Source organism: Dendrobates tinctorius, unplaced genomic scaffold (assembly GCF_039654945.1).
Source record: "Dendrobates tinctorius isolate UK_male_01 unplaced genomic scaffold, ASM3965494v1 ptg000145l, whole genome shotgun sequence".
NCBI classification, from domain to species: Eukaryota; Metazoa; Chordata; class Amphibia; order Anura; family Dendrobatidae; genus Dendrobates; species Dendrobates tinctorius.
This window is the reverse complement of record NW_027361812.1, coordinates 11,255,582-11,270,173: the sequence shown is the minus strand read 5'-3', so window position 1 is coordinate 11,270,173 and position 14,592 is coordinate 11,255,582. Positions and strand designations below refer to the sequence as shown.

The following is a 14,592-nucleotide window of genomic DNA, read 5'->3' as shown; positions in this document are numbered from 1 at the left end:
AGGTACTGTGTGGGCACTATGCCGGGCTGTGTGGGACTGTGCTGGGCTGTGCAGGACTGTGCTGGCCTGTGTGAAGACTGTGCTGGGCTGTGCAGGACTGTGCTGGGATATACAGGTACTGTGTGGGGACTATGCCAGGCTGTGTGGGACTGTGCTGGCCAGTGAGGGACTGTGCTGGGTTGTGCAGGTACTGTGCAGGACTGTGAGGAGATATACAGGTACTGTGCGGGGACTATGCTGGGCTGTGTGGGAAGGTGCTGGCCAGTGCGGGACTGTGCTGGGCTGTGTGGGACTGTGCTGGGCTGTGCAGGACTGTGCTGGGATATACAGGTACTGTGTGGGGACTATGCCGGGCTGTGTGGGACTGTGCTGGCCAGTGAGGGACTGTGCTGGGTTGTGCAGGTACTGTGCAGGACTGTGAGGAGATATACAGGTACTGTGCGGGGACTATGCTGGGCTGTGTGGGAAGGTGCTGGCCAGTGCGGGACTGTGCTGGCCTGTGTGAAGACTGTGCTGGGCTGTGCGGGACTGTGCTGGGATTTGCAGGTACTGTGTGGGGACTATGCCGGGCTGTGTGGGATTGTGCTGGCCAGTGCGGGACTGTGCTGGGTTGTGCAGGTACTGTGCAGGACTGTGCTGGGATATACAGGTACTGTGCGGGAACTATGCCGGGCTGTGTGGGACTGTGCTGGGCTGTGCGGGGACTGTGTGGGGACTGTGCTGTGCTGTGCGGGGACTGTGTGGGGACTGTGCTGGGCTGTGCGGGGACTGTGCGGGCTGTGCCGAATATTACAAGGCGAGTAGTGAAATACTCGCCAGGATTTGAGTACCGCGAGTACCGCATTACTCGCCGAGTACTGAATCCTAACTAGTATACTCGCTCATCCCTATGTTTGAGCCCTTTTACATTTCTTAGCTCTCGACTGTAAGTACATATAAACATGTCCGCCAACCAAACGACAAGAGTGCCCTTCTTTGGTGTTTGCTCACATCTTTTATGCTGATATTAGAACCATTGATTGTTAGCGGCACACCGCCCTTTGTTAACGAGAATGTGCTGCCAGCAAGAATGAAGCTGTTTGCAAAGGAATGATTGCGCTCTGGATTGTTCAGCCACATACAGCGCTGATAATTGCTAGATGTAAGTGGAGGTAGACGAGGGCTAATGACGATTAGCAATCATCTTGGGCAAAGAATCTACTCCTGTGAAAGGAGCCATGGGCTGGGGTTACATGGTTTACACTTTTCTGGAACATTGCTTACATTTGTACTTTGTAATCGGACATCAGAGGTATATAATATCTAATCACGTGTCTAGGAATCGGCCCTAGGGGACATTGACTCCTTGATGGGCGCCCCATCTTGTAAGGGATGGAATACTGCGAAGGAGAAATAAGAGGAAAGTGGGAATGTATGTAGAATATCCGGATATAAGAATTATCTCAGATAGTCAATCAAGAAAACTGGTGTGCGGCTGTGTAAGTAGTAGAAGGTGTGCACGGAATAACGACAAAGAATACGCCTTCTTCCCGGTGTTTGAGTCATTACTTAGGAAAGACAGTCCCCTTTTATAACTGGAAGAAACAAGAAGAAAATATTGAAATATTTACTAATATTATAAGCTGAGATGGAAATATATGTGTGTAGAAAGGAGAGATAGATAGATAATGTATAGATAGATAGATGATAGATAGATCGATAGATAATGTATAGATAGATAGATAATGGATAGATAGATAATAGATAGATAATGGAAACTGTAGATAGATAGATAGATAGATAGATAATATATAGATAGATAATAGATAGATAGATAGATAGATAGATAGATAGATAGATAGATAGATAGATAGATGGATAGAGAAATAGGAAAAAGGAATAGCCCCCAGGCAAACTGTCCACTGATTGCCCCAAATATATAGATTCAGAAGGTTCAGTCAGAGACGAAACGTCGCACCAGACATGTAGGTTGAATAAATCCTGCACACTTTTTCAACTAAGAATATGGAGTGCTGTCTTCGTTTTTGAATCTGTAGATAGATAGATAGATAATAGATAGATAGATAGATTGATTATAGGTAGAATAGTCATACAGATGGATAGATAGATAGATAGAATAGTCATACAGATGGATAGATAGAATGGATAGATAGAATGGATAGATAGATAAATGATAGATAGATAATAGATAGATAGATAGAGAGAGAGAGAGAGAGATAGATAGATAGATAGATAGATAGATAGATTATAGGTAGAATAGTCATACAGATGGATAGATAGATAGAATGGATAGATAGAATGGATAGATCGATAAATGATAGATAGATAGATAGATAGATTATAGGTAGAATAGTCATACAGATGGATAGATAGATAGATAGAATGGATAGATAGATAAATGATAGATAGATAGATAAATGATAGATAGATAGATAGATGATAGATAGATAGAATGGATAGATAGATAAATGATAGATAGATAGATAGATAAATGATAGATAGATAGATGATAGATAGATAGATAGAATAGATAGATAGAGAGATAGATAGATAGAATGGATAGATAGATAAATGATAGATAGATAGATAGATAGATAAATGTTAGATAGATAGATAGATGATAGATAGATAGATAGATAGAATGGATAGATAGATAAATGATAGATAGATAGATAAATGATAGATAGATAGATGATAGATAGATAGATAGATAGATAGATAGATAGATAGAATGGATAGATAGAATGGATAGATAGAATGGATAGATAGATAGATAGATAGATAGATAGAATGGATAGATAGATAGATAGAATGGATAGATAGATAGATAGATAGATAGATAGATAGATAGATAGATAGATAGATAGATAGAGTAGTCATACAGATGGATAGAGTGATAGCTAATAGATGGGTAATGTGCAGCTGTCCCCGGCTCCTCCTGGCCGCCTGTGTCCCCTCACACTGGAGCTGATGCAGGGGGCAGGTATCGGCAGTGGAGGGGCATTGTGGGCAGATTTGGGACAGGTAGAGGGGGCTTTGTTGTGGAGGAAGGCGCCCATTGCTGAGAGGCTGCTGTGCGAGCAGGGCCGCCCTCCGCCGCCAGTCACTCCCCCTGCCCGAGGCTGCCTGGCTATTTGCACAAGGTATGCCACAGAGCAGGCTGTGCTAGCGGAGGCGAGCAGGCGCCGGTCAGGAGGTGGCACAGCGCCCCCTCACCCTCCTCCGCCCGGAGCCCTGTGCCCCGTCCCCCGCCGCCGGGCACCATGTATGACTGTGTGGAAGCGTTCCCCCTGATGCCCCGGCCGCTCTATGACATGGGGGCGCAGGGAGCCTGCATGCTGAGGAAGGCTGGCTGCTTTGGGGGACTGGACCCTTTCGGATGGATGCAGAGCCATAGTTTACAATGTAAGTATCTATTTACCCAAATGTTATCTGGTGGCACCACGACCCCTCTGTCTGCTCCGGACGGCGCTGGGTGACTGCTGCGGACAGATGCAGCAGAGCTGAGATTGTTTTCTCCAGGGGATCTCTTATAGGAACAGTAAGTTAGGAGAATGTGATAGGGAGCTGCAGTCCTGTGCAAGTCCCTGTGATGTGCTCTGGAGCTGGGATGTCCCTTATTATAGTTTCCCTGACTTTCCTGCTGGCCCCATGTCCTGGCTGGCTTGTAGTGTTGTGGTGATGGCTAGTTGGGATACATTGCAGCCTCTCCTGCATTCCTTCCTGGGGATACACAGAGGTGACTGCATCGCCTTGCTGCATATCAATACCATATGTGCAGTGGGATCCTGCATCTCACTGCATCCAGGGGGTCTGGGGACGTAAATCTGCCATGCTGGATGACAATTACAATTCATCCCAAACTATTTAATCCTAGAATGATTGCCTATGTGTAATAACGCCGGATTTACCACCCTAGCGGCAGAGAGATCGTAGTATGGGGGAAGCCACCACACTGAGAAAAAGGAAGAATCATTCAGAACTTCATAGATGGCAGTTTAATAACTTGCGGTGTGACAGTAAAATAGACCCCCATCCATGGAGTAGAGCTGAATTTGTCTTGTGTTATTGCTGTTATGTCTGATCCATAGGAACAAATAATGAACTGCGCCCAATGACAAAATCAGCACTGCTACATGTCACAAAATTAAGCAGACCGCATCTGCAAGGGAGAGTGGAAAACGATTAGCCTGGAGATGCCATTATTTGCGGTACAGGCCTCTCAGCTGACCAAGGAGTTAAAGTGTTCTTTATGGCAACGCATCTCTTGGAACTGAGCACAATCCTGTGGGCTTTCTCTGGGGATCCAGTGTGTGGGATAAGAGTGCAGCACTGGCATTCTCTGGGGATCCAGTGTGTGGGATAAGAGTGTAGCACTGGCTTTCTCTGGGGATCCAGTATGTGGGATAAGAGTGCAGCACTGGCATTCTCTGGGGATCCAGTGTGTGGGATAAGAGTGTAGCACTGGCTTTCTCTGGGGATCCAGTATGTGGGATAAGAGTGCAGCACTGGCTTTCTCTGGAGAATCCAGTGTGTGGGATAAGAGTGCAGCACTGGCTTTCTCTGGGGATCCAGTGTGTGGGATAAGAGTGCAGCACTGGCTTTCTCTGGGGATCCAGTGTGTGGGATAAGAGTGCAGCACTGGCTTTATCTGGGGATCCAGTGTGTGGTATGAGTGCAGAACTGACATTCTCTGGGGATCCAGTGTGTGGGATAAGAGTGCAGCACTGGCTTTCTCTGGGGATCCAGTGTGTGGGATAAGAGTGCAGCGCTAGCTTTCTCTGGGGATCCAGTGTGTGGGATAAGACTGCAGCATTGGCTTTCTCTGGGGATCCAGTGTGTGGGATAAGAGTGCGACACTAGCTTTCTCTGGGGATCCAGGGTGTTGGATAAGAGTGCAGCACTGACTTTCTCTGGGGATCCAGTGTGTGGGATAAGAGTGCAGCACTGTGATTGTGTTGGTGAATGTGCACTGACTGCACGCTGTCAGCACTGTGTGGGTGTGAGGGTTGCTCTAGGTATGATTGTGTATGTATTGTTTTGACTGTCAGATTGTGAGAGTGTTGAGTGTGTGGTTGAGGGAGGAGTACCAGTCGGAATGTAGATTTTCTTTCACGCTTGTTGGGCGGATGATTTTTTTTTTTTTTTTTAATATGGAAATTTGGCTAAATGCCACTAGACAGACAAACAGGATGACAATCAGAAAAGGGCAAAGGCACAATGAGTTCCACACCAAGGGTGAAGAAGCGGGTCAGGTTGGGATGTGCTGCTACGGTCACAAAGTCATATCCAGCTACTGGCGTATATATTAGGGTCATTTGTTCAAATGTGCAGAACTGAGTTCTCCAAAGGTTCAGTGTCAATGTCTTGGCTGAAGAATATACTGCTTATGTGTACATCCATATGGGTGGTCTCTGTTGTGCAGCAAAACTACAACTCCCAGTATGCCTTAATGGTCACAGTCTGGGAACATTAACTTTGCAAGAGCTGAAGGTGCCCAGACCGGAGACTACTGATCTATATAATATCGAGGACCCTAATGTCAATTATTACTTACAGCAGAGTTGTCCTATGTATTGAAGGCTCAGACTTCATTGGTATCTGGGTTATACTAGCACAGTAACAAACTAAAACAAAAAAAAAGTTAGGACGATGTGTAAAATGTAAAAAAAAAACAAGTATGCACTGATCTGGAAATCTGTAGTCTCCATATCTACTCACAACAGAGCACAGATCAGACAGTGAAACTCCGACATTTTTTCCATTTCATATTCAAAAATAAAGTCATTTAGAAATTGATGTAAAAAAAGGTAGAATGGTTAACAAAAGGCTAGAAAAGTAAGTGGTGCGATGGAAAAACAGACAGTAACATTTTCTACTAATTCATATGACTATTTATAAAAAGAGCTTGTTAGGCTATGTTCACATGTCCAGTAATCTGTTAGGCCACGTTCACACATTCAGTATTTGGTCAGTGTTTTACATCAGTATTTGTAAGCCAAAACCAGGAGTGGAACAATCAGAGGAAAAGTAGAATAGAAACACGTCTCAGATTTTGGCTTTTCCCCTTTTATCACCCACTCCTGGTTTTGGCTTACAAATACTGATCAGATACTGACCAAATTCTGATAGTGTGAACGTGGCCTTTAGAATGGATCCAGCAGCAATCTGTTGACAAAAGGTTGTGCAGACACAACTTTTTGTTGGAAAAAAAAGCTGTTTTCAATTCGATCCATTTTTTTAACATTGAAGTCTTAGGGAAACTGAGCCTTTTTTGCTTACTGGATCAGTTTAGAATGGAAGAAAATAGATGGCTATGTAACAGATCCGTTTTCCATAGAATTAAGTGTTAAAAAAAAAACCAAATCCAGTTTGAAATTATTATTTTTTTTTTTGCCGGATAAAAAAGTTGTGCCAATGGATTGCTGCTGGATCTGTTCTAAGGCCGGGATCACACTGCCATGTGTGATGCGAGAAACTCGCACAAGTCTCTCGCATCAACATCCGGCACTGCCGCTGGCACTCAATACCGGGGCTGCAGCTCCGGTCCTGAGTGCCGGCGGCAGTGCTGGATGTTGATGCGAGAGACTTGTGCGAGTTTCTCGCATCACACATTGTAGTGTGATCCTGGCCTAACTGATGATTACTGGACCTGTGAACATAGCCTTTGGCTACTTTCACATATCCGTCAGACAGAGTCCGGCGGCGTGCGGCGAAAAGCTGGACTGCCATATCCGGCCTGAAACGGAGACATCGGAAGCATATGCGGCGCGATTTACGGCTGCTTGGCTTTGAAAAGAAGAAGCCGCCGCAGAACGGGGGAGGAGAGAGAGAGAGAGACACTATCGCCGGGCATGCGCAGAGGGCAAAAACCTGAATGCGGTGGCCGGATCAGGAAGGAAACTGATCCGGTGGCCGGATTTGATCATTGACTTTCATTCAGCCACAGAGCCGGGAGCGCCGCATCCGCGCATGTCCGTTTTTTTTCGCCGGACAAAAAAACGTTGCAGCTTGCGTTGTGTCCGGCCGCCGGAAACAAATTTTCAGCCGGATCCGGTAAAAACCGGACCAAACAGAGGCAAATGCGGCGCGATCCGGCGCATGTGATAATCAATGAGAAAAAAATTGCATCCGGCAGAACAAAAAACCGGATTCATTTTTTGACACACATGCCGGATCACGCCTGACGGCAAAAACCGGATGTTTGAAAGAGGCCTTAGAGAGGCAGAGTCTCTCAAAAGCAAAGATGGTCAGAGCTTCACCAATCTGTGAACAACTGCGTCTAAAAATTGTGGAACAATTTCCGATTAATGTTCCGCAACGTTTTCTTTACATTTTACACATTTCTATCTCCTTTTGTGAATAAAATATGGCTGTAACAGATTTCCAAGTCAGTGCATTCTTTTTTTCCTTTACATTTTACAGTGTCCAAACTCTTTTGTAAATGGGGTTATATATCAAACCAACCCTTACATCTTTAAAGAGCTAGATTCCTTTTGCTTATCTTTTTTCCGTTAGTGTTACCACTTTAGCTTGTAACTTAAATAGATTGCCTGGAATGATTAAAATTTGTTTGACTAAATTACTAGAGATTTACTAATTTTATTTTTCCGGAAATAACCACTCGTACCTAAGGTTCATGCCTGGTACTGCGGCTCGGCCTGACTAACGTGCAATGCCAGAAAAAGCCCTAATATATGAGTAACGAGGAAAAAGACATTATTTTCCTTTTCTAATACAGTCCCTTTAATGGATAGAAATGGCCCTTTGTAATGATACTTATGTGGTTTCTTTTGGTGCCTCGTTTATAGGTGGAAAATGGAGGGCTGTCAAATAGCAGAAAAAGAAAAAATGATGTATTTATTTATTATTGTTATATTTATTATTTATTTTTTACTATAATACCAGTTAATATTTATGGAAAAAAATATCATTATTGTAAGGACAAGCATGGACGTAGCATGTAGGGAGGTCTTGCACTTTTTACCTTTCTGGAGAATGGTTTTAGCAGCTTATAGCCATTTACTAGCCACATAATGCAGAGATGATCGTTAGCAGAACTGAAGGAGCCTCCGACAGCCCTCAATAATGACTGTTTACGAGAAGACCTAGGGATGACCTGCCCTTTAAACTCTTGCCAACCCTTCCTTGTAGTCAAGTTCTAGGTGCCTTGCTCCTTGTAAGCCTTCTGTTGGACAGATGCCAGAGTGAAGATACCTCGGATCACATTCATATATGATCTGTTTTCCAGCATTTTAGGACACCTCTCTTCCCCCTTCTCACTTAACCCCATCTTCCAAATCCGGGGGGTAATTTTAAAGCAGCTATGATGGCAGGTGGGAAAAGAATGGAACGTGACAAGTTAAACTGCAAAACTACAGTAAAAGCGCCGATGACGGGTTAAAGGGCGGATAAACGGAAATAGGCAAGCTGAGATTATTATAGGTTTGTGGGTTCTACTGGAAGTCTAGAAACCTGCCTTCCATATGATGTCCTGACAAAGGCTTTCTTATACTGCCTTCCTCACAAGTTACCAGGATTCCTGTATTAGGGACAAATGGCTCTTAATGGCCCGGCTAGGTTGTAAACATTTTATGACTGTTATAAATGTTTCGACTTTGAAGTGCAGCCCATAGACAAAGAATTTCCTCAATTTTAGAAATTTGGGTTGGAAAACACTGTGTCATTTTTAACCCTCGTTCCCGTCCCAGCTTTTTTAGTGCTTATTTTTATGATGGAAGAGGTGAGAGCTGGGTGAAGGGGCCTGGTTGCCTTTTTTTTTTTTCCTTCTGTCCCCTTGATCTGTTGATACCAGTCTGGGACCCTCGTAAAAGTGCCTTTAAACTTCTCAAATGCTTCGCTCCAGCCCCCTTTTCCTCTTCACGGCCATAATCCTTTTGTATGTGGTTTACGCTGTTTTGTATAAAGAGCCAATGTTTGATAAGTTTATTAGCGGAGTTCACAGCTTCTATAACATTCCGATTCAAAAGTTAAGGTATTTGTTGGCTTTGCTGCTTTTTATGATCAGAGATGGGTTCACCGGAGAAGATGTAAAAAAAAAATTCATTTTTTTTTCTTTTGTGAATTTCATCAAAAAAAATAAATCTGTGAATTTTCTGATGCAATGAATATTAGTCACTTCTTAGACTTATTGCAGACCTGTTATCTGTATAAAGAGAGGTGACCACTGTCAATATAGTTGTCTATAGACCATAGTAATTGTCTAGTTTTTATAGCCAATGGAATTTTTCAAGCTGTTTGTGAATCTTTGAGCCATAATGTTAACTTTCTACCGTTTAATTTGTAAAATCTTTATTCTTAAAAGGAATCAGTCGTCAGAAAATGTCTGGCTGTTTAAATCAAAATTTTGTATTCAACTTATAATTCTATTAATTTTTTATAAATTCTTTTGACCATATTATAAGCTTGATTAAAATAAAAATGAGAGATATTGCAATTTTCACAGTGGCCAGTGAGGCTTTATCAAACTTTCACGGAAAATGCACATATACATTAACAGCAATGACCATGCTCAGACCCAATCTGTTCTATTTAGGCATTTGATGAGAGTGTGCAAAAGTCATTGTGAAGGAATGGGGAGCAGGGTCTATTGTGGAGGCTCTTGGGTTATCTTGAATAGGGATGAGCGGACCCGTGAAGTTCGGGCTCGTCGCGCTCGGGTCAGATGTTAGTCTAAAGTTCGGTTTGGGTACCAAAACTCTACCTGAACTTTAACCAGAGCCCGAATCCCATAAAAGTCAATGGGTACCCGAAATTTGGTGTTGTAAAATTGTCTCTCTCTGCTCCTGGAACTCCAAACACCAAACAGACTTTTGGGAGAAGCCCGTGTTCGGAGTTCAGCACTGGATACTAGCACCGGTACGAACCCCAAACTTTAAATTTTGGGTTCGCTCATCTCTAATCTAAGTGTAGAGGTTTTACCGGTCATTGTAATCCTCTCTCTGATGATATGGAGTCTGCTGAAAACTTATCCCGAAGAGACAGGAAGTTAAAGTCTAAAATATCTACAAATAGAACGTACCCATTATAAACTATGGAGCTGTTCACATGTCTTTTTTTTCAGACTGTATGTCTGCAAAAAAAAAAATCTGTGACATTTCCGTTTTTTATCAGCATCACAGATGAAAATTACCCATACAAGTCCTTGGGTCTGTGAAAATCACACAGATGGCATCAGTGGACAATCCTTGTGCCGTCCATGATTAATAATGCAATGTATAGGAGAACCTTTGTCATTTGTTTCTTTTGTCATCAGTGAAAATCACTGGTTATACACTGATGGCAAAAATGGACACACTGACCAAACACCGCATCCAAAACACTGATCTAACTCGCACACTTTTTTACATCCGTGAAAAATGCAGGATGTTTGAATGAAGTATTAAAGAGAACCTGGCAGCTGATACATGCTGCCCGAGCCACGCGCACGTGTGATTTCAGCCAGGTATTTGACTCTGAGACGCTGCAGCTTTTTAGAGAGAAGCATACTTTAATAGCCAGCTGTGGACCGAGCATGAAAGATTAGTCGGACAGAGGGGTCTACAGTGGCTCCTGCCCACCCGCACTCCCTGCTTCCATGTATGGAGAGAGACCTGTCACTCCAGGGGAACAAGCGTTGAGAAGCTGCCGGGGGACCCACCTGTCTCCTTGATCTCTGGCGTGGATATTAAAGTATGTTTTTCTCTGAAACCCCGCAGCATTTTAGTCACATACATCTGGCTGAAATTCTACAGCCAGTGCCAGATTCATGCTGCCCGTAGATCAGGCAGCATGTCGCAGCTGTCAGGTTCTCTTTAGGCAGTTCTTGTTTATGTGCTTTCTAAGTTTTACATCTCTTATACCACCATTGGTCTTGGTGATCATCAATATACATTTCCTTCTTCATTTACGACTACTTGTCCTCTGAGTAACTTCAGAAGTCGAAATAAAAGAAGCCATCAAAGCTCGTACAGTTGTTTCCTTTAAGTCTCTTTTGTAGCTATTTTGGGCTCCCAATCAAAGCCGCTCTGCTAATTTATTGTCGGTATTTTCCTTCTGAGATTTTGGCTTTTCCCCTTTTTTCGTAATAAATTATCGATCTCTAACCCCAATCTCTGCCGCGGTCTACCCCTCCCTCCCATGTCTCACTTCCTCTCGTTCATCTCTCACGTTGGCAGAGCTGAGTCAAACAAGTTTTGTCACATTTTGTGCGTAAGACAGTGACATGAATTTTCAGCGAAAATGATTGCAATGTAAATGCCTGGAAGGGGAAGGAAGTCAGACAGACACCCTGACGCTCTGACATCACAAGGTATAGGCAAGAAAAATGGTGCAGGAATTGACATAACGCTAGGGTGAAAGTTACCGTAAATCTTTGTTTTGTCTCTGTGCCCTTCAGAGACCTTTTAGTGTCTAGAGAAATTTGATCAACTCTGATAATAATTTTCCATAGGTCTTTAGTATAGGTCATCATTATGCTAATTGTGGACAGTAAGGGCATTATAGTTCACCCTAAGAATACTGAGAACTGATATATAAGCTTATTTCACTAGCAGTCCACCCAGAACTGCCGGTTTACTACTGTAACTGGAGAGCCATAAATACATTTTGTAGCCTGCTATTATCTTCCTAGATCTTATCAGACCTTGATGTAGCTAAATGGCTTCTGTGGTGTATGGCTTGGACAGTATCCAATTTAAAACTAAAATTTGAACACATTTTGGAAACTTGATTAAAGAATAAAAAGACTAAATGTAGGAAATAAAGTTTTATAAATAGCTCGTAAAAGTTATCAGCCCCATACTATGGCTCTGGTTAAGATTTTTTTTTTATCAAGGATGATCTCTACTTTTCTTATTGATGGACTGTTCTCACGCTAGGCCATCCATATTTGATCCTTAGGGGTGCTACACCTGTCACCTCCGGCTCAAAGCTGTTAATGGTGGCTGTTGGAAGTTCTCAGAGCAGCCACGTCATTTCTATAGTGGCTGCGGCTGTGTCCTAAAGAATAGGGGGTAGATCTGCAGTACCTGGCCACCTGCAGTCCAGCATCATTAGAAAACTTCCGGCAGCTGCTCTGCTCCTGATCGATCGGGGTACCGCCACCGGTCAGATATTGATGGCCTATCCTAAGGCTAGAGCAACAATAAAAAAAAAAGTAGTGGCCAACCTCTTTTAACATTATGGAAACAGGCAATGGTGCACCATGAAAAGACAGCTGTGTCCCCTGGTGGGACTGACCAAATGGCGCCAACATATTCCGCAGCACGTTAAGAAAGCTATCAGTCTACAGTTATCTAAGGTTTAACGCTTGCAGTATCTACAGGTGTTAAAGTCTATGGTTTTAGTCTAATGTCGGCTGAACCTGCCGCTATTGACAGGTTCGGCCAACAGTCTAATGTGCATGAAGATCACTAAAGGTCCCGTCACACATAAAGACTCACCAACGATCCCGACAACGATATCAACGTGTCAGGATCACTAGTGAGTCGCTACATGATCGCTGGTGAGCTGTCAAATAGACAGCTTCACCAGCGATCAGCACAGCGACGCCGAGCGCCCGGCATCACTGTGTTCGTTAGTTACCAGCGCGCTGATGCAGGGAGCTGATAACTAAGGTACACATCGGGTATCCAAGGGACGTGCGTCCCTTAGATACCCGATGTGTACGTTAGTTACCAGCTCCCTGCATCAGTGCTCTGGTAACCAACGTACACATCGGGTTTCTAAGGGACGCATGTCCCTTGGATACCCGATGTGTACGTTAGTTACAAGCTGATCGCTGGTCTCCAGCCTGTCACACGCAGCGATGCGTGCTGGCCAGCGGGAGACCAGCGACCAAAGAAAAGTCCTGGCCTTTCCTACAGCGATCATCGATACCGGCAGGGGGGCCAGTCGCTGATCGCTGTCACACACAGCGATCTCGCTGGTGAGATCGCTGTTGTGTCACAAAACTTGTGACTCGGCAGTGATCTCGCTAGCGAGATCTCTATGTGTGATGGGGCTCTCCTGTGTATGTTATGTATGTTATAGTCAGGGGAGATAGCTGCTGTCCGAACCATCTAAAGTGCATGGGGAATTGGTGTGCATTCACATTGTGTTTAGGCACCCGCAAAAACGGGATTTGGACATATATGCTGACAGGGCCATAGACTGTAATGGTACCAACAGAGCAAATGTGTGATTTTACGTGCATCATTTTCAGGCATGTACGCCTACTGAAGTTGGACACTCAGACGTAGCACCATTATAGAGTATGGCCTGGACGGTGCATATGTCTAAATCTCGTTTTGTGGGGGGTTCGGCCGTAAGCCCCGAACAGGTACCTAAACACAATGTGAAAGCACCCTTAGATAGCAGTCTACTAATTGTTCAGCTATTTATCCTGTCTCACACATACACAGGAACGCTGTGCCGAAAACTCCTTTGTTCTTTATGAGCGAGCCGCTGCCAGATTCCACTGGTGGCGATTTACCTCCTAGTCGAAGAAAAGGATCAGTTTTCAGCCTGATCCTTTTCTCCCCAACATCATCAGTTTAGGAAGAGCCAGAAGGTCCCTAATAACATTATGTTATCGACCAAGCCCACCAATATTGGCAGGTTTGGCCAACTTTAGTCTAACTAAGAGAGTTGATGTTTCTGAAAGACAGAAGCCATATGTAAGAAGATACCAACAGTGTACGTTTGTGTGAATGCAAAAAGGCAATACTATTCCGCCTGTACCTAAAAGAAAGATCATAATAACAGTATTTATGTATGTGTTGAGAATGAATGAAATAGATTCCTCCTGGCATCAGTCGAGTACAGCTTGAACCCTCAGTGGCACTGGATAGAGGGCTCAGTGTGTGACCGGCGGACATTCTGCCCTGCACTTTCCACAGGTGTGTTTGCTGCCTCTATAGCCATCAGTGGGATCAAGTTAAAGAGAATCCCCTCCTCCGCTAAAGGCTTGATTGTTTGTTTTGTTGTGTTCAGAAGCTATTAAGAAGGATTAGGGCCTGGACTGTAATGAGATCTACCCAGGAAATGCTAGGGCTGATAACCAGCTTTTCCAACAGACAGGGTTATTATGGAGATGCAAAACAATAAAAAGGCATCAGAAGTCATCCCTGGGCTGGCACAGATTGTGGGTTTATTGTTATTGTTCATTTTAATTGCTGAAGAGATTAGACCATAATTAAGCACTTTTCTTCTTTGTTGTAGCTTCTTTGGACAGTGACTTTTTTGTATCACTGTGAATACTGCCACCAACACCAAAATCCTGGTAAAATGTGGGTGATCTCAGGTCAGCACCACTGTCAAAGCTAGGAAGCGACTTGCATCACTAGCTTCAATATACCAAGGAGCAGGAAAATCGTTCTTCCAGCTGCACCCCAACCACTGGGAGCAACATGGTCACTCTATGAATAGCTTCCCAGCCAACGCTAGACCTTCTCCATTAACTTTACCCATAAATCAAAGCTCTTATCCTGCTGAGGAATACATTGTACTTTATGCATAATTGTATCTCATTGTCAGTAAGTACAAACTCATAAATCTAATGATTAGTAGTAATGAAGGACCAGGAGCACAATTGGCCAGTAGGCCTGTCAT

The 14,592-nt window shown here is 43.8% G+C and overlaps 1 protein-coding gene across 7 annotated transcripts in view; it reads left to right on the top strand.

Annotated features, from left to right (window-relative positions):
* Positions 1 to 14,592, top strand: part of RARG (retinoic acid receptor gamma) — a 243,148-nt gene that overhangs the window by 184,335 nt on the left and 44,221 nt on the right. Inside the window, exon 1 of one of the 7 annotated variants that reach the window (XM_073546185.1) lies at positions 3,153 to 3,405. The exons of 5 other annotated variants lie outside the window; for them this stretch is intronic. In XM_073546185.1, coding sequence (XP_073402286.1) covers positions 3,264 to 3,405 — 142 coding nt within the window. In that variant the 5' untranslated portion in view covers positions 3,153 to 3,263. Of the gene's footprint in view, positions 1 to 3,152; positions 3,406 to 14,592 lie in introns of those variants that run through there. One more of the 7 variants, XM_073546186.1, reaches the window with a different exon arrangement.